Here is a 19729-nt window from a genome sequence, read left to right on the forward strand (position 1 = left end):
GTGAATCTCTGGTTGTAGCAGCGGCCAATATCCAACACCTCGCTGCTTTCTAAAAATACTCTCCGCCTTATATTACCTAAATGAACTTAAAGTAATAAGCTGGTATTAGGAGTACTGAATGACTTAAGGGAAGTGTGCGAAGGCTTCCGTTATGTTTGAAGGTCAGCAACTTAAACTTGTGCCTGCAATCCAATTTGAAGTAGAGGGCCTTGTGGTTCGCTCCAGCTGTTCTCTTTGTTCACTGGGAAGGAGGTCGGCAAGTCGTGAAAAAGTCCGGTCTGTGAGGCTTGTGAAAATGAAACAGTGTTAACAATATAACATCTGGAGCTGGGCGGTGCACCTTTCAATATTGCTCGTCTAACCTGTCAATTGCTGTTGGCCTATTTAGCATTTGACGAGACCTTCTGGATGAGCTGGACCAATCACAAGGACCAGGTTAATCTGTACGTACACCTAGAGTCTTGTAAAGTCCTTCTCTGTGGCCACACATAAACACACACATACACACACTTTGGCCTGTGCAATAAAACATCTACAAGATTCAGACTCCAAGCAATTGCCCTGTCTATTTGTAGCACTTGTTGAAGTAGCTTATTTACCTTAATCCAACCACAGTGCACACGTACAATTTTCCCCAGAACGATGTGTTTTGAAAGAATATGGTTATTTATAAACCAAGAAGCATCTGGAATGCAGTGCAGTTGTTGGCTAATGAGTTGATGTTAACTCGAGGGGTGGGGGGATTACATTTATCTGAGGGGGGATGTGAGGGATGTACTTGTGCAGCGGGGGGATCTGTGAACAGTACAGCAGTATTCTGATGAGGAGTAATCGGTATGTGTGGTCTTCCTTTTCAGGTTGGGAGATGTGTGAAGGAGTGTGACGGACGGCCATGGGACTGGAGAGACAGTGGCTTCAGGCTGTCACCACTGCTGTAGCCATTTGTCTGCTAAGTAAGTATGCCAATGCAAATACTGAGCCATTGCATATATTAACAGTGCATTTGTGTATTTTATTTCTCCTTGTTGAGCTTTCAGAGATTTTTTGCCTTTGGATTTCTTAGAATAACCCCCCAATACACCTGAACTGTCGTGTCATGAATTGAGCAATTTTTCAGCACACACACAGGAAAAGCAAACAATTGTAGATCTTTTTTCCGCTAACGTGATAAAACTGATTCCAAAATATGAGGCCCGATTATGCAACAATGACATTGAAACATTATTTAACATGTCCACATAGGGCTTATGTAGTATTACAGTACAGATTAACAGTGATAACAGTCTTCTTTATTGGATCACGCTTCTTCATCGTGCTTCACCGTTTTGCTCCTTATCGCCAATCTTTAGCGACTGAAATCTCTTTCACGACACTCTTAATAACACTTTTACCTTCAACTTTAAATTTCAGCTTCAATTTTAATTTGTTTAAAGTGGTGAAATGTTTGAATATTTACTCTGTGGCAGGGCAATGAAAATAACAGCTGGTTGTCAGAGAAAATGAGATTGGAGAGGTGATCATAAGATGTTTAAATATGCATATGCTGCACATTGCTTTGGACAGTTGTGTCCTGTCTTGGAACAAATGTAACTTTTCCTAACATTTGCTAATGTGAAGCTTAGTTTGATAATACATTTTCAGTCAATACTGCCTCCTTTGTTAAAAATAGGCCACTTTATGTTAACTTCTTCATTCAGACCCACCCACAACACTGATGGATTGAGTCTTGGCATGTGCACGTACAGGGCTTGTTGCACACGAGGTACTGAAGTGAAGTGTTGCCACACTTTTGTCTTGTAGTAAGAGGAGTGCATGTCTGTGTGTGGTTCACAATACTACAGCAAGTAGTAGCTATCACTGCCCTTTGCTCTCAGGCTCAGAGAGAGAGCTTGTATGTATTTATTGAATGTATTTATTGAAGTGTAGACCATTTACCAAACACTTTTTTTGCGAGCTGAGTAATGGACAGAAGCGATATGCAAAGGCATAATCTTCCTGAGTTCAGGTTGATGCTGAAAGTGATACTTAAATGTTACTCAGTCTGATCTTGTGAGATTGCTGCTGTGGCTTATATGGAAAGCGACCAGGGTGCACACTCAAACATAAAGCTGATACATTCATATGCCAGCAGATTAATGGAAAGGAGTGCTTGTCTGAAAGGGGATTAAGCCAACCAGTTGTTTTGCTCCATTTTGCGGTTTGTTTACATATTTTCACCAAAGTTGTTGCCAAATCTTTTACCTGCACTAACAAAGCTCGGATGCTTTGCAAAGCAGCTGGCATATGCTCCTGTTTTGTTTCTGCACGCAGTTTGAATGACACCATGATGACTATGGCACTGATCCAATTCCCTTGTGCTAGAGAGAGTGAAGAGGAGGGGTTACAGCTCAGACATGAGTGGACGAGAGAGAATGGGGACAAAATCCAACTTAAATAATATCTCTGGGTGTGGATTTAGATCAATCCTGGATTTATGCTACCCCCCAACCCTCAGCACGCTTCTGTGTGTGCGTGCTTGTGTTTGCAAGGGGGAGTGATGGTGGTGGGATTGATTGTGCTGGCCCATAGACCATGTGTGGACCCCAGGGGGTAGTGGGAGGTCGACTGGAGCGGCCACAGAGCGTCCTGCTGCCCTGCATCAGAGTATCGCCACCAACCCCCACCCTCTGAGATTAAAGTAATCACCAGGCCAGATGAGTAGCAGAGCAAACACTGGCACCCAGTCGCTCACACACCCACATGAGCACATGGCAGCAAAGGGAGATGGGATAGAGACAGGAGAGACTGCTCCAGGTGTCACTAATGGGATTGCTTTGTGTTTGCAGGCTTTGCAGCAATACGATCTTGTCACCAAATGGCACATGGATGTTTTACATGCCCTCAGATGGCCCGGCTTTTAACAGTCTGGAAAAGTCATATGCAATGTCCACTTCAGAAGAGCATTCATGACACTGTTATGACTCTTTCCACCAGGTTTTCTCTGTCAGGGCCTCTCGCTGCCTGTGTGGTCACAAACTCTTGTCTTCTTGTCCCTCAAGTTCCCCTCAACTTCTTATCATAGCAAACAATTTTCACAGAAACCAATGACCAGAAGATTTCAAGGAATGTTAATTTAGCTACTTTGGTAGCCATTACTCACTTCAACAGGCCTTGAGCTGCATGATTTATGTGTTTACTCAGATGTGCGCTATTTTATGGACTTTGCACTGTCAGAAAATGTCTGCAGGGAAACGAGTGCTTTATCCCGCTGATATGCTGTTGTCTTTACAGGTGTGTCTCAAGGTGCAGCATCGTTGGTTCGTGCCCGAGAGGGGAGCTCCGCAGAGTTAAGCTGTAGCCTCGCTCCTACATCCAGTGAAGCCACCACCCCAAGCCTCTTTCCACTACATGTGGTGGAGTGGGTGCGCCTTGGTTACAGCGTTCCTGTCCTCATCAAATTTGGAGTGTATGCTCCTCGTGTTCATCCCAACTACAAGGGTAAGCTTTATTCGGATCTGCTCAGTCATGCACTCCTTTCAGGAAACTGATGAAAGACTTATTACTTGGTTGACAGCGCAACCCCCTGAAGTAGAGGTAGATTCCCTTGAAGACCTCACGTCGTGTAAATCTTTCTTCGCCTGCTTTTTGTGGTTCCACTCCCATAAGTGAGCTTTAAAAGCAAGTAGGAAATAGAGAAAAAGCCAACAACGTAAAAGTCTCTGATCAGCGGACAGATTGCTCAGGTCGTGTTTCAGAAGACTTTTTTTGTGAGGGGAGGGGGTAAAACTTCCTTAGCTCATTTGTCTTGTGTGGGCAAAGATAGACATAAGGAGGTTACAGTGGTATTTTTGAATTACTGGGGAGGGGAAGTTTGGATCAAACAATACCCTAAAAAGATAATCCGTCCAAAGCACGGTCCCTGTAATTACAGCTGGTGTTCAGTCTGTGTGTTTCCAGAGTGCAGTTATACTGCAGAGGAAAGGGGAAGGATGAGAATGGATGTGTTTTAATGGAGGCAGTAAAGGGTGGGGGGGTGGGGCAGCTGAGCAATAACAAGGGGGGTACCAGTAACGCTGCTCACAAGGGGATTAGGAGTGTAGGTGGGGGCTTGGTGGTCTGATGACAGTGTTTTATTAGTATGCTGAGGGGTGACCCAGTAAGGGGAGATTGTTGTGCTGGAAGGAGGATGGATGAAGCAATCGGAATAATGGGAGTTTTCTTGCTGGAGCCCTATAATCCTGTCATTGTCTACCAGGGGACAAAAGACAAAAAAGGGGTATCACAACCTCCCATTGCTTTGCCAAAGCCAACAGGACTAGTAGGACACCCCAAATCCCATGCAGTCCCAACTAGGTCACAGAAATGTACAGAGAACCTCGCTGGATTTGTTATGTGAGGACATACAGGAGGTGCTCAGAGAATCAAGCTGCTGATTTAGAAACATGTTTTCAGCTTTGGACGACTCTAGAACCCCACTGAACATTTACAGCGGTCGAAGCACAAATCATGCTCCCACCCCCCAACCCCCAAAACATGCAATTGGGCTAAATGTGTTTAGCGGTCTTGTAGGCAGTTAACCATATTATTGTTTAGGAGCAGCCATCTGATACACATGCAGCCATAATGAAGTAAATAATGCAGCAGAGACGTAGCTCAGAGTACAAGAATGTTTAGGGGGTGTCTCCGTGTTTCTGGCAAATTCACCCGTTGCGTGTACTTGTCTGGTGCGGGCTTTTCCCCAGTCTGCATTAGATCCTCATACCTCCCCTCCCACTGAAGGCAGATGGCAGCATGTGAAGCGTGTCAGTGTTGTGGGTCTAATGTATTCTACTCTCAAATTAAAAATGTTGTGGGATTTCAGCTTTAACCACAAGACGGTGAAGTCGGCCACCATTTCCTGGTCTTTGTCTTGGCTTGTTTGAGGACAGGAACAGGAGAATGAGGATGATTTAATTTTAAGGCTTAAGATCAAGAAACGGTTAAGAGATCAAGATAATGAATTATGGGGAAAGAATTACATTGTTGTTCAGTATTTGCAGCATAATGGCCACTTCCATTAGAGCTAAGTAAGGTATCAGACTTGAATTTGTAATACTAAATAAGTATTTAGTGAAGAAAAAGCACTACCAATGGGCTGTCTGCCCTTTGTCTGCTGCTTTGTGTCAAGCTCACTGAGGCTATTAACAATTTTAATCTGGGCAAGTTGTATCTCCATTTCCTTTTTCATCCCATTAAACCACCATCTTTTTGATAATGATATCAGGTGTCTCTAAGATTGTACTCTGCATTTGAGGAGTGTCCCAACTAGACACCAGCCTCTCCAGGTCTCAGAGACCATCTCTCGTGTCCTCTCGAGAGAATATCCAGTTCGTGCCGCTCACTCCTCTGCCTCTCTGTTTCACACACAGCATGCCATGGAGATCTGAACATTAGTCAGCTCAGAACAAAGAGCAAACAGCCAGATAAACTCTGACTGACACGCTGCTGTTATATTTGTTGAGACAATATGTTGGAGTCTTGCGGTGTCAGGATGGTTTACCGTTGCAAGTCTAGATCAAATACGTCCTGTGTGCTGAAGTAAATGAGTGGCGATTGTGAGCGTGGGGGGGGGACTCTGACCTGAGGTTAGAAGGATAATAGGCAAACCCCGAGATCTCAGCAGGCCTCCATCACACTCTCAGTGTGACCTCAAACAGTGGAGAAGTTAAAGCCTGCATTTGTCACACACACAAGACAAGTTTTTATACCCGAGTATGTACAGACAGTCTTTCCCCTGATAAACTTATATGGAATTTCATATTAACTCACTGAGCTTTAGCAAACAACGCTCTGTTTGAGCAGAAAATAGATCACTGAAATGTGAAACTGAGGGCTCCATGATCTTCAACCAGTTTTTCTGCTATAACTAGACCAGCGTGATGAACAGCAAACAATGACACAATAGAAGAAGAATACATAGCTGCAACTTGGGGATTTCATGTTCACGAGCTTAGAGCAGCAGGCCACCACAGAGGCCCTATTACCTCATACCTTAGGTTAGCCAGCTAGGCACATATTAAATCTGTGAGATACAGGCCAAGGGCTTCAAACAGCTTCCATAAAGACTTGTAGGGGAATAGCTCAAGTAACCAATGCTCACTATAAGGAAAAACTTCAGCAAAATCTGGTTTTCTACCTGCAACTTTGCCTACAACAAGTTTGATATTCACAAATTATGGCATGTCTAACTGAACAACTTTAAAATTTAACAACTGGCAATTATTAACATCAGTGTTATCTCTTCCTGAACCGAAAACAGCTCAAGATCAACTTCTGCACTGGAAAACAGCCCAAATACATCTCACAGCACCGACCTACGGATTTTAATTTCAGAGATTTTAATATTAAAACTAATACTTTTTCTTTGCGATCATGTGTAAGAGCTAATGCCTGTGATAAGTTGAGTTCCCATTGTAGTGAAATTCAGCACGTGAGCCGTGTGTGCTCGCTCGGCCAGAGTTGGGCAGAACAAGAGGGACAGAGTTAACTGTAATCTATCTCACGACAAAGAGCTATTCATAAGAGGGTTTAACTGATTAGGGGGACAGGAGGATTGAAGAGAGAAATTTGGGGGAACGGGAGGGGTGAGCTGTCAGAGGCAGGGGGTCGGTCTCAGACTTATGATTGTATTCAAATCAAAACACGTCCCACAATGCACTTCTGCCCGGCTCTCTTATGCACATACGAGTAGACAAAGAAAAGCAGCGCTGGTGCTTCTCCAAACAGAATAATCTTTCTTCCTCACTCGCTATTGTCTGGCATAAAATTCACAGTACTCCATGCATTACTTTGTCAGTAACTTCCAGTGGGAACTCAAAAGGCTAAAAATCACATGTTGGTTCATTCTGCCGGAACAATTAAAACCTTGTGCCGAGGCTATGGTAGTCACAACAATAGGCAAAGAAAGTGCTGTGCATCATAAATGTAAGTGTGAAATATGATGTGTTGCACTGCAGAGGTTTCACTTGCAGAAAAAGATGCATTAATCTAAACAGGAGATCAGATCAGTGAGGTGAAGCCAGCTACCGGCCAGTGGCACGGCTATAAAAGAACAGTTGCGCCTAACCTACCACCCACTAGGCGAGAACCTGACAGGCTAATATGAGCAGGGTGTGTTTCGGAGCTTCAAACAGCGCTGCTGGATTAGCGTTTCCATTTTCTTCCCATTGGCTGCACTGCAGAGCAGCTCAACCTGTTGGAAACAAGTGCTCATTTTAAGATAGACTGTAGCTGTCATGCGATTGCTGCTGGAGCAAAAACAGTGAGGAGGAGGAGGAGGAGGAGGGTTGAGATGAGATGGAGGAGCAGTTATGGTTACAGCAATCCTCTCCCTGAGTGCCATAGAGCCTAATCATGTTTGTCTCTCGAGGACTCGCGGACATTGCGCTGATGTAGGACCAGGGAGAGTGATGAATGGCGTCTGTTGGAGCACAGAGGTCAGGAAGGTCAACCTCTCATTGGTTGCCTGTGGATTATTGATGAACCAAATTCGACTAACCTCTCTGTAACCTCTTGCTCAGTTCCTCTGGATTTAATAACAGGAAGTGTTTTTCACTGGTGTGGTTTATAATTTTCCCAGGTTTTGTATTCAGCTGTTGCAGAATATTTGCATTGTGTCTGAGAGAGAAAATCAGCCTTTCAGTGAACATCCTTAGGGTAGAGCACCTGCCGAGTGCCATCTGAGATTTCAGTTCAAGTCCGAAGATGCAACATTCATATTTAAATAAAGCAACATTTGTCACGCAGCCTCCGTGTGTGCTCGGCCTCTTTTTGCGCTTCTCATTAATTTCTCTCACTCTTCCTTCTGCTCTTGGATGTGACACAAGATCCCCCGCTCCTTTCCAATTGTAATTTCTCAAATCTGTGACAGTACAATCCCCCCTCCCTCCGCTCGCATGATCGACCCGTGTTTGGCCGTGGCGTGTTTCTACAGCAACTGAATTCAAATCTAAACCTACAGCCCGGGCTTTTCTTGGTCTAGTCTCTATGGTAACCTGAGAGAATGAGGAATGAGGGGGGGGGGGGGTTCCATGTCTTTGTGGTGACGGATAAGAGGGAGGCTACGGGAAAGGGTTAAGTGTTCAGCAGTGAAACCCAAATTTCCCTGTGTAGACTCAGGGGGCAGGGCACTCAGATTTTGAAAATCAACATGTGTACACACCCACGTGTTTCTGCAAGATCAGTGCCCGGGGCAGACGGACACGTTATAGCACCAAATCAGATGGATTTTTTTAAGTATCCCATAAGGTGGAAGTCAAAAAGAGGATGATGCTGCGCCTTCTCTTGTCCTGCAGTTGCTGATTAATTGCAGGTCTAATTAGAAAAAGTGAAAAAGGAAACAAGAAGCTCGGGAGAGGATCCTAAGGATCAGGATAGGAGAAAAAATACCTAAAGTTATCCCGTAGCTGTTATCATCTAGCCCTGCCCAGTTGTTTGAAAGATGCTGAGCTGAAATCAGAGGTATTCATTTTATGGAGCCTCTAAGTAACACTTGCCTGTCTTCCGGGAGGTCAGTCAATCATTAAACCTAGCTATTTAGCACAGCAACTGCCCCAGTCAGGAATGCAGGGTTAATTGTTAGCCATTGTTGCCTGTCTTTACTCTCAGTGTGTGTTTCACCCGGTCTTTAGGCCATATACAGAGTTAAATGACTTTCATAGCTGCCAGGCTCTCTCCAGACAGCGTCTGGAGAGAGCTGGTGTGAATAGTGACGATATTGTATTTCTTGCGATATTGTTGCTTCAGGGTTGCAGGGCATTCAACGATTCTGTCCTGTTGAGCTGGAGAAGATGATATCTATGCTGGCTGCTACTTTTTTTTTTTTTTTTGCAGTGCTTTACTATTATTACTTTGCAGAGATGATTGATTATGACACTTTATCTAAGCAACGTGTTAGGAGCAAGCAAGAATTACAGGACGCTGGACACTGATGGGTAGCTGTTTACTTTCAAACTGCTTTGGCAGGGCCTGGTATGAGCAACGTGTGTGTTTCCTTCCTGCACGCATCCTCCTGTCTTTTAAAACTCTGTGATTGAAGGGCAAGAAAAGAGTTCATTGAGAGACTGAATAAAAGGAGGGGGTGTACCCTGAAACCAGGCTGCAGTCACCAGGCAACCAGCAGATCAAGTTTCAAAGCCTGACAAGGAGTTGTAAGAAGTACAGAGAAGAGGAGAGGGAGCAGACCAGGGGCTGTGTGTGACAGGAAAATGTGTGTGCGTGCTTGTGCGTGGATCCATCTGCCTTTTAATGGCGTTCACACACGAGTTCAGAGCGTGCATCTGCCAGGCACTTAGATTGTTTACTACTGTCCATTGCCCCCGCCTAACAAAAAACGGCTTATTTTTATCACACACTGCGGTGAGTTTCTCCTTTAAGCTTAAACTACATTCAAGTATTCCTGGCATACTCATCTTAGCTCTCCACTTCACCAACCAAACCCTAAATGACAGGACAAAATCTGTCATCTTGCACATCGTTATAATCATCACTGTAGTGATTAGTGTCTTTCAACTCTGTCTCAGGGCCACTGACTTCTCATCACTTGAGCTGCAAATTTTCTTAATTATTGGTTTTGTTACTCGCTGCAAACATTCGAGCTACAGTTGCTCTTCGCACTGTTCGTGGGTGTGTCTGTGACTTTGATCGTGCCCATTGTGACACTGGGTCCTGTGCATGATAAGCCCTTTCCTGCATATGCTGACTCTGCCTGTCTGCTTGCGTGTATGTGCTGACTCTTTCTCTGTCCCCCTCACCCCTCCTCTCACAGGCCGTGTGTCTCTGACCCGGGGCGCCTCTCTGCTGATAGAACGGCTGACCCTGGAGGACGAAGGCTGGTTCGAATGCCGCATCCTGCTCCTGGAGAGCAAAACCGACGACTTTCGAAATGGCACATGGACCTTCCTCTCCATCACAGGTGCAGCACCGCAGGGTTTTGGGGACTCGAGATCTGCTCCTTTCGTTGCTCATCACTGGCACTGTCCTTATTTAGAACAGCTACAGCATGGGGCCTGGCTTGGACTCTGAAGGCCCTGGCAAGCTGAATAGTGTTATTCCAGTGTATGAAGAGGTTCTAAGTGACATACCTTGCACCCAGTAATCACATCGTGTCTGTCTGTGCCTAGCCTGCTGTGAAGTAAGGCTGGCTTTTAGAATGGCACTGTATCCTTGGTTTGTGTTTTACATTCAAAAAGCTTTTAACCCACGTGCATCTCCGGCTCTCTCACCTGCGCTGGTTATGTTGTGGAACACTTAGAAGTTAAAATGAAAGTGTGACGTGAGTATTAGATATGATTGAAAGCCTACATCAGGATCGACGTCAAGGCTTATTTTTGGAACACAACAGTGTTGCATTGTGCATAAATTGGAATCTGTTTAGAGTATTAGACACTGACAGTGATGATATTTTTAATGCAGAGATTGCATATATTTTTCAGCATGGCAGTGTTGTGTAGACATATGTGCCTCTGTCTGCCAGTTGGACGCTTACTAGTTATTGTGCTACAATTACAACGTGTCTAGCTAAATATATTCACAGTAACTTATGAAAATCTCTCCTTGTCGCCACTTCATATCCATGCCTGTCTCCACACACTTGTCAGAGCCTGAAATGACTTACCACTGAGTTCTAATGTAGTTTTAGAGGAGCCACAGGTGGTACTTCTAAACCACAGCAAATCATATCTGTTCCTTTGGATTAGCTGTTGGAGTAGTTCTCCATTTTAAAGTTCCTTTATGTGTCCTTTATGAGTATGTGGATGAAAATAAGTGGTCTATTTGATCTGTCTTTGTTTCAGCTCCACCCGTGTTTATTAAGACACCGCCAACTTTTGTGGAGGTTCTGCTCGGTGACTCGCTGACTCTCAGCTGTGGAGCCCATGGCAACCCTCGACCAACTGTCGTCTGGCATAAAGACGAGAGCCTAATTGAGAAACATGAGAAAATAAAAGTGAGGGGGATTAACAGATGGCATTTTCAGTATTCTAATTAAATACTTAATAATTAGCATTTTCTGCAGGAGTTGCAGCTTTGATTTTTCTTTGAAGCAACCTGCTTTGTTGTTCTCTTCATCTCTGCCTCATAGTTTTCCTCTCCCGTTCCATCTTTGTCTTTGATCGTCTTTACCTTGGCCTCTTTTCAGGTGCTGAATGGTAGCTTGTCTTTGGCCTCTGTCACACGAAATATTTCTGGAGTTTATAAATGTCACGTGTCCAACTCAGAGGGGAACCTCACCCACTACACGCAGCTGCAGGTCAAAGGTCAGTGTTTAACTATAAGTCATTGTAGACAGGTGTAATGTCTGCCTACCTCACGATAAGCAACAGCACAAATTATGTTTAGTGAAATTGTCAATGTATATTTTTTTACATCACTTAAACATGCTGCTTAAACCGTGGTTAAATAAAATAGTGTATAGTGCCACCTACAGTCTTTTCCTTGCATTGCAGCAAATTAACAATTAAAAAAAAGGTTCTCCCGCCATCATCAGTTGTCCATCAATTCTGGTCATTCTCGTCTGTCTTGTGCTTTGTACAGGCCCTCCAATCATCCTCATTTCCCCAGAGGACACCACTCTCAACATGTCCCAGGATGCAGTTCTGCAGTGTCAGGCTGATGCCTACCCATCAAACCTGACATATGAATGGTTGAAGCAAGGACAGAATGTTTACCATATTGAGTGAGTCCATCATTTCAAAATATCCATTAATATTTTTAAAACAGCCCTCGGACAGATTGGCGACCTGTCTACGGTGTCCCCCGCCTCTCGCCCTATGGCAGCTGGATAGGCGCCATCCCCCTGTGACCCTAAATTGGTTAAGCAGAAGAAAACGGATGGATGGGTCTCAATACAGAACCTTTTAAAATTAATAATATTTTAGTTGCTTCAGCAAAGTGTTTTTGTGTCAGTTATTTTGAACGCCTCTTCAAATGTTTATCTTTTTGGTTTCAGATCACTTAAGTCTCGAGTGAAGGTTTTGGTGGATGGAACACTTCTTATCCCTAATCTCATCCCGGAAGATGCTGGAAACTACACCTGTATCCCAACAAATGGGATACTGAGCCCACCCTCAGCCTCTGCCCATCTGAAAGTTAAACGTTAGTCTCTTATCCTGCTGGCATTTTTGTGGTTGCACTTACCAGCGTTCCCTGTGAAGTGAGCACTGTAGTAATTTTTTGTGAGTGATTTTTCTTCTGTCATTTTAGATCCTGCGCGTGTAGGCCGAATGCTGCGGGAAACATATTTGCCCGTAGGCATGGAGGGGGTCATTGTCTGTCCTGTCCAAGCCGATCCCCCTGTGCTGTACGTCAACTGGACCAAAGACGGGAACGTTTTAAATCCTGATAATGTAAGTCATGCGCCATGAAATTGAAATGTTTCACTGAGTAGAGATTTTCACCAAAGGGAGTTTGGAATCAATCTTTGTACCTATCCAGTACCCAGGTTGGATGGTGAACTCAGAGGGCTCAGTATTTATAGCGACAGCCAATGACAATGCTGTGGGTATGTACACCTGTACGCCTTATAACAGCTATGGCACCATGGGGCAGTCTGAACCCACCCGTGTCATCTTAAAGGTAAGGCTGTTGTTCTCAACTCAAGTCTTTAGTATCAGGAAGATGATGCACACTAATTAACGAGCAAAAGTAAAAAGGCTCTTTCCGTCCTCCAGGACCCACCATCGTTCCGCGTGCCTCCTCGACCTGAGTATTTCCAGGAGGTGGGCCGGGAGTTGATCATCCCCTGTGAAGCCAGTGGAGACCCTGCTCCAAACGTGACATGGAGCAAGGTACGGGAAATTCTCACGGATGCAGCAACGCGTACGTATTAATTCCTTATTTTAACTAATCTGTGTCCTCCCTCACAGATTGGCCCTACGCCTCGCTCCCCATACACTGTATTGGCTAACGGCTCCCTCCTGCTGCAGCCAGTTAGTAAAGATCACCACGGGGGTTGGGAGTGCCTGGCCACTAATCGTGTAGCCACTGTCAGTGCAGGCACAGTGGTCATGGTGCTGGGTGAGTGATCAACCGCATCTCTGCAATAAATATGTGACTCCTGCATTCACTGAATTCAAGTGTACTGCCAGCAGTTCAAAGTGACGTTCTCCTCCTCAGGCACCAGCCCTCACGCTGTGTCCTCAGTGTTTGTCACCACAGAGGTGAACCAGGCAAATGTGTCCTGGGTGCCAGGCTTTGATGGTGGATTCACCCAGAAATTCACTGTCTGGTCAGTGACATAAAATACATAAAATATCACACAATAGTTAGATCCATTTTTTTTTTGACTGTTTTGTTTTTCTTCCAGGGTCAAGCAGGCATCCAGGGGGAAACATGAATGGGCGTCTTTGCCAGTGCCAACATCTAAAAACTACCTGCTGGTGACTGGGCTACTTGCCGCCACTGGCTATCAGTTCAGCGTCCTACCTCAGAATAAGCTCGGCTCTGGACCTTTCAGCGAAATTATAACTGTGCGAACTCAAGGTTTGTACAACTGAACCTATGCTTTGGGTTTGATTACCTCTTACACTTTTTACTACGAGTATTTATAAGTATTAACTTATACTTTGCTTTCTTACCAGCTGTGCCAACAGAAGCACCTACAGCTGTCACCACTCTCCCAATTCTGGATCCTCCCATATTCCTGTCAGCCAACCGGACCGAGCAAGGCGTTCTGCTGCGATGGTTTCCTCCCGAAGCTCCATTTTCTCCACTGACAGGTTATGTACTGCAGGCCCGCAGGGATCAGGGGCAGTGGGTCATCCTCACCAGCAACATCAGCGCCAATCAGAGTGACCTGCTTGTTCAGGGGCTGCTGAGGGTAAGTTCTTATACTTAATTGTTTTATATGAAATTAAAGATATACTGATTTTTTATGAAAAGCCACTCTTTAAATGAGTGCTAGTTTATGTCTATAATAAAAATCCTGATCCGTCTCTCTCAGGACTCGAATTATGATCTGAGGCTTATGTCTCGCTGCAGTAAAGTGCTCAGTGAGCCCAGCGAGTCTGTCAATGTATCCACCATCGGTATGTGGCTTTGTACAAATTACTAAAAGCATTACACCCCTCAAGTTGATAACTGCTGGAATTAGTGGCCTCTGACTGGTCTGATTACAGGGATGGAGGTTTACCCCCTGCGCCCAAGTCTCTTGGAGGTTATCCCTGAGCCGCTGTTGGCTGGTGTGTTAGCTGGAGTGTGCTTCCTGTTTGTGGCCATCGTTCTGTCTTTGGTGACAGCATGCTACATGAGTCAGAGGAGACAGCGCCGGCGCAGGAAGAGAAGACAAGGTAAAGTGTGATTTAATCATACAAACACAAGTTTTAAATTTGAAAGTTTGAGCACGTATACTTTTCCCAAGTTTAAGTTAATTATATGATTTGAGAGTTTCATCCGTGCTGGTGTCTGATATTTTTTCCTTTCCTTACATTTTGGCAGATCTGCCATCTGCACTTCAGAAGAGCACATCTCAAGAGTAAGTGTAGGAATCCCCCTATTTATATTGTATTTGAAATAGACCACATGCAGTAATATTTATTTATGGTGCTGTTGTAAAGCTTATTTTCTAATTGATATATGATTATTATGTACATGTGATAAAACGGTAAAGGCAGCTATTTTTATTCTCTGTTACCACGGAAGAAGCTGAGCACAATCTTCAGCTTTAATCAACTTTAACAGCATTTATTTCCTGTCTGACTTTCTCAGAGTTCGCTCACCCCCTCGCAGTCCAGACAGTGTCCTGAAGCTGAAGCTGTGTCCACCACTTCCTTTCTTTCCCAACTCGTCCTGCTCACAGTCCGATCGATCCTCGTTTGACAGGGGAAGTCACGGCGAATACCACGACCAACGGAAGCAACTCTTGTCCAATTCTTCTCCGCCACCTCATTACACACTCTTTGAGAGTCACCTGGGGTCTCAGGCGCCCTCACCAAGTGCTCTGGAGTCCATTTCCAGAGGTCCGGATGGACGCTTCATTGTCCAGCCACTGCCAGAGGGTTCTAGTCCCTTGAATAGAAAACATTTAAAGAAGACTGTCCTACAAAGTAATGGTGGAGCTGGTGGGGCAAGTGGCTCAGGAAGCAGCAGGACATCCTTTAGGGACTCTGCAAAGTCGAGCATTTTAAGCTCAGAGAAAGATGAGAGGAAGGATTCTCCTCTCACGGTGGATGTCCCGGAGCTGAGCAGGCCTCCTTCCTCCCCTGGAAGAGTACGGGCCATGGCCAGAAACTTCTCCCGTCATGGCTGCTTTTATTCTGATGACGAGCAAAGCTCAGAGGCTCTTTTAGAAAGAGCCAGCTTTTATTCAGACAACAGTGAGAAGAAATCCAGTGATCCTCTGAGGAGGTATCGCATGACAGGACACACAGAAGACCTGCTGCCCTCCTTTGGAAGGAGGACAAAGCTTCTGGATAGAGACACAGACAGGCCGCAGCCTTCAAGCTATGAGCCTATGGAGAGTCAGTTGACTAATAACAGCACCTTAGTCTCACAACTTGACAGTGAGCTGGAGAGGGATAACATTAACAAGTGTGTCCAGCTGGCAAAAGAGAGGGAAGAAATGGAGAGAGAGCTAAAGAGCTATACAGCTGAGCAAAGAAGTCGAAATCGTGGGAGAGATGAACATCAGACTAATAAAACAGAAAGTCCTCAGAGGGATGAGCCTGAGTCAGAAGAAGAACCTGTATGGAAACCACAAGATGTTAGTATCAGACAGAAACATAGGCCTTTGGGTCAAACAAGTCGCGTGTCTGACTATAGGAGAGCGTGCTACTTTGGCAACACAAGCAGTCCCATGGACCGGCTCCCCATGTCTCGCATTCAGTGGGACATTAGCCCTGTAACATCTGTGACCAGCCTTATTCCTGTACAGACTCCTCAGGAGACCGCATCGCCCAGGCCACGGCGTCCTCGCCTCTGTAGAGAAACCACAGAGGACTCGCTTGCTGTTGATTCATCACAGTCTCCGGTCACCCAGAACACCTCTCTCCCCACAATCTCCCCTGATGTTACTAGTGAACCCCCTTCTATGTGTGTCGACGAACCAGATCGAGCGCGGTCACTGAGTCCTCAGGGAGATCCTGATATATACATGAAGTCCATCAATGAGCAGGACATAATGGAAAAGACACAGCATGAAGATATTGCAGGACGGAGGTCAAGGCATTCGTATGCTTATGGGGGCACTCATCTCTGGGAGACAGCTGCCAAAAGTCCTTCATTAATGAGTGAGAGGCCTGAAAGTTCAGCTTCTTCACCTTGTAATCAGCCTGAGAGACCTGCAGACACAGACTACACATCCACAAGGGATCCCAGTACCTCCAGTTACTCTACTTTGCCTTATGAGCATCACAAAGTGGGGCCAAAGGCTAAAGGCAGAGAGACTCCAGTCCAGGATGACCGACGAAGTTCAGGATTTTACTCTGACTTAGAGAAAGAAGGAATCCGAGCACGCTCCCGGAGGAGCGACAGATGCCTTTTCTCTGACAGCCCTAGCCCCATATCATCCTTAACTCTCGTGGAAGAAGCCGAGAGCGACCAGTCTCAATTTTCTGTCCCCAGAATGTCAGACTCCTTCAAGGCCAAGCCCACAGCTCAATCTCCCAAAATGTCCCCACTCCAGACAAGTGCAATTCTCGAGTATCTGAGCCTTCCTGGTTTTATTGAAATGAGTGTGGATGAGCCTGTGGAAGAAGTCACAGACAGCAAAGGGGAAAACTCAGAACTAAAGCCAGAAAAATCAGTGGTGGCTAAACCTGATGTAGTTCCTAAAAACTGGGAGGTTCATGTTCAGGAAAACCATGAAACTGGCTCAAACCAAGAAGCGGTTTGCTTTAAACAAACTCATTCTGCAGGCGCTGCTGAGGCCAGCTTTGACACTAGTAAAAAACAAGATTATGGACGTTCCCGCCATGGGGAAGCTAGAGTAAGATTTCCTGATGACCCAAAACCATTCTCACCCGGCCCAGAAAAAACTAGCAAGCAGCTCTATGATGAGAAAACAAAGATTCAGGTTGGAAATAAGAGCACATACAGGCCCGAATCCAGACTTGGGTCCAGGTCAGCTCACACCTTGTACAGTGCAGCTAAAGGCATGGCGGATATAGTGTCAAAACACTCACAGAGTTTTGTAGACAGTAGTGAGTCTTTATCAGAGCAATCCCAAAGACAAGCTTCTCAGGGCAGCAGGACTAATAACATTGTATCGCGTATAAATCAAGCCCCTGTGCCATTTCTAAAGAAATCCTTAAGCATAGGTCCCTGCAGGACTCTTTCAGGTATGGGACAGCCTCGTCCTTTTCTAAAGAAATCTATCAGTCTGGGCCCACAGAGGTGGGAGCACTTTGAGAGCCCAAGGACTTATATTTCTGAGAGATGCTACTGGGACGAATTCCCAAACCCAGACGTCAGGGTGAAGTCCTATAGTTTGGGTCGCACACCGCCTTCCCTCCCCAGGCCAGGCCCCTCCTGGAGGGAGTATGTCCCGTTCAGGCGCCCCAGCATGGGCAGCTTAGAGAGGCCTCATCACGCACAAAGATCTTTAGCTAGTCCTTCCTACCTCACGCCTGCTGCATATCTACCCAGACAAACCTCAGTCTCCCCACTGATGGAACCCTCCGATCCACGACGGCAAGCTACCGTTTTCCCAGAATCCTCCAGATGGTCCCCCACTTATCCTGAAGCTCTGAGGTCTGTCCAACATAAATATGTCCCCATGCCCTCCTCTATCCCCATCCCCCACTACCAGCACCAGCACTGGGCAGGATCCAGAGGGGAGGGCCTGAAACCCATGGACTCAAGGAGAGGTCCTCCGAGGTCCTACCTGCCCAGGGGCATTAGCTGGCCCTCACCTTACTACGCCCCTTTCCCACCACGAGAGGGAGAGATCTACAGGCATCCTGACAGGATGATGGGGAGGGGAGGGGAGACCGAGATCCGGGAAGGCAGAGAAATCAGGGAGGGGGGCAGGGCCAGTTATGCCAGTCAGAGCAGTGGTAGAGGGAGTGCTGGACTCTTCCGGCAGTCCCTGTCCATCACTCCCACGCTGCTCAGCTCCCCAGAAACCACAGAGGAAAATGAGCGTCACAGAGCTGACATGGATTTGCCTGAGAGGAGAGCGAAAAGGTGAAACACCGTCACACCTGAAAAAGCAAAACAAACTGGAGCGTCCTCACGGCTGAAGGACTTCTTTCTGTTGCCAAAATAACATTAATATTGTCATTTTACTTGTTGGTAATTGCTTTTATTCTTACCACCTTGTTTTGTGTGTCTAGAAGGAACACATCAGTAGATGAGAGTTATGAGTGGGACTCTGCTGATGCCTGTGTGGACTCTGAGGTCCTGGAGGCCACAAAGTTTGATCAGTCACAAACAGGTTTACAGAGAGGCAGTCGGGATCAAGCCGGTGGCCTCCAGGATCAGCGGTTCAAAGGTGACTATTTCTGTTACTTTTCTTCTTTATGTTGCATGTTTCCTTATGAGTGAAATGCTTAGGCAGGATTCACACGGATGTGTTTCATGCTTCGGTGCTCTCACTTTTTGCACTTTGATATTACCCCGACTAATTTGCTAGTTACATTAAATCTGGTGACATCACATGTTGCCAAACTAATTATGGATCCATTGCTTTGCTTTTGAAATGCCAGTGCAGGCGTCACATCGCATTTATTCAGATTTTCCAGAAATCGTGTTAGGAAAATATCCTGAGAGAGCGATGTGGCCGTTTGTGCAGTTCATCGTCAACGAAAAGAAGAAGTCCATCATTGTATTGAATAATTAACCTCACCTGCAACCACTTGTGGCAGATGACTCAGCCAGGTGGAGGTTTCTTCCTGTTAAAAGGGAGTTTTTCTTTCCCACTGTTGCCAAGTAGTTTTTCACAGGGGTCATGAGATTTTTGGGGTTTCTCTCTATTATTATTAGGGCTGGGTATCGTCACTGATTTCTAGAATCGATTCAATTCCGATTCACAAGGTCCCGAATCGATTCGATCCACGATTCGATTTAATTCGATTCGATTCGAATCGAAGAAAGGAAAACAGGAAAAAAAAAAATAATACAAATCAGAACATTTACATATTTTTGTATCAATAAAAAGGAAGCTGACACACGCAAGACTTTATCAAAGGTGTGAGCATCACAGCAGAGGCCTTTGTGTCAAAGTAGCTGAAGATAAAACACAGAAAAACATGAAGGTGATTTTCCTGGCCTGGGATTTTATAAAAATAATCTGCAGTACATCAAAAACGAAAGAAAACCATTAATCAACACATGAACATTACCTCTGAAGTTACAGCGGTTTATTAGACAGCGTTTTGCATTTTGCTTAATTTGAAAAAGTTTAAATTTGTTCAATATTGAACGGCAGAAATTAGGTTTACTTTTCGGAAGTAAGTAAAAGGGAAAAAAAAACGTCGGCCAACAGGCTGTAAACAACGGTAGACTTGTGCGTAACAAGCAAGCGAATAATGCAGAAAAGAGAGAGAGAGAGAGCGAGCTGTGCATGAAGTGTGATTTTTATCCTGAAAAGTCAGCAAAAGTCAGAGGGAATTCATGACGATGTTTATGTGAAGTGTAGTTTGGATCTTCTTTTGCTGCTGGTTCGGTCAATATTGTTTGGAGAGAGATAAACCTAACAGCCATATGATAAGCGCAAAAAGGGCGTAAACACACAGCGCGGATCAGAATCAGCGAGCTGTCGGCTTTCAGCCCCGAC

The 19729-nt window shown here is 45.3% G+C and overlaps 1 protein-coding gene across 5 annotated transcripts in view; it reads left to right on the forward strand.

Annotated features, from left to right (window-relative positions):
* Positions 1-19729, forward strand: part of igsf9b (immunoglobulin superfamily, member 9b) — a 29073-nt gene that overhangs the window by 6915 nt on the left and 2429 nt on the right. For 3 of the 5 annotated variants that reach the window (XM_005922749.2, XM_014333714.2, XM_014333716.2), the window contains exons 2-20: positions 858-953; positions 3271-3477; positions 9785-9931; positions 10812-10963; positions 11156-11273; positions 11551-11692; positions 11966-12111; positions 12220-12362; positions 12451-12591; positions 12687-12803; positions 12882-13032; positions 13132-13243; positions 13322-13497; positions 13596-13834; positions 13958-14042; positions 14133-14303; positions 14452-14488; positions 14722-18138; positions 18288-18445. In XM_005922749.2, coding sequence (XP_005922811.1) covers positions 893-953; positions 3271-3477; positions 9785-9931; positions 10812-10963; positions 11156-11273; positions 11551-11692; positions 11966-12111; positions 12220-12362; positions 12451-12591; positions 12687-12803; positions 12882-13032; positions 13132-13243; positions 13322-13497; positions 13596-13834; positions 13958-14042; positions 14133-14303; positions 14452-14488; positions 14722-18138; positions 18288-18445 — 5920 coding nt within the window. In that variant the 5' untranslated portion in view covers positions 858-892. Of the gene's footprint in view, positions 1-388; positions 444-857; positions 954-3270; positions 3478-9784; positions 9932-10811; positions 10964-11155; positions 11274-11550; positions 11693-11965; positions 12112-12219; positions 12363-12450; positions 12592-12686; positions 12804-12881; positions 13033-13131; positions 13244-13321; positions 13498-13595; positions 13835-13957; positions 14043-14132; positions 14304-14451; positions 14489-14721; positions 18139-18287; positions 18446-19729 lie in introns of all 5 variants that reach the window. The other 2 variants (XM_005922750.2, XM_014333715.2) reach the window with 1 other exon arrangement.

The sequence above is a fragment of the Haplochromis burtoni genome, unplaced genomic scaffold (genome assembly GCF_018398535.1).
Source record: "Haplochromis burtoni strain Fernald_Lab_line unplaced genomic scaffold, NCSU_Asbu1 Contig_62, whole genome shotgun sequence".
In the NCBI taxonomy this organism is placed as follows: Eukaryota; Metazoa; Chordata; class Actinopteri; order Cichliformes; family Cichlidae; genus Haplochromis; species Haplochromis burtoni.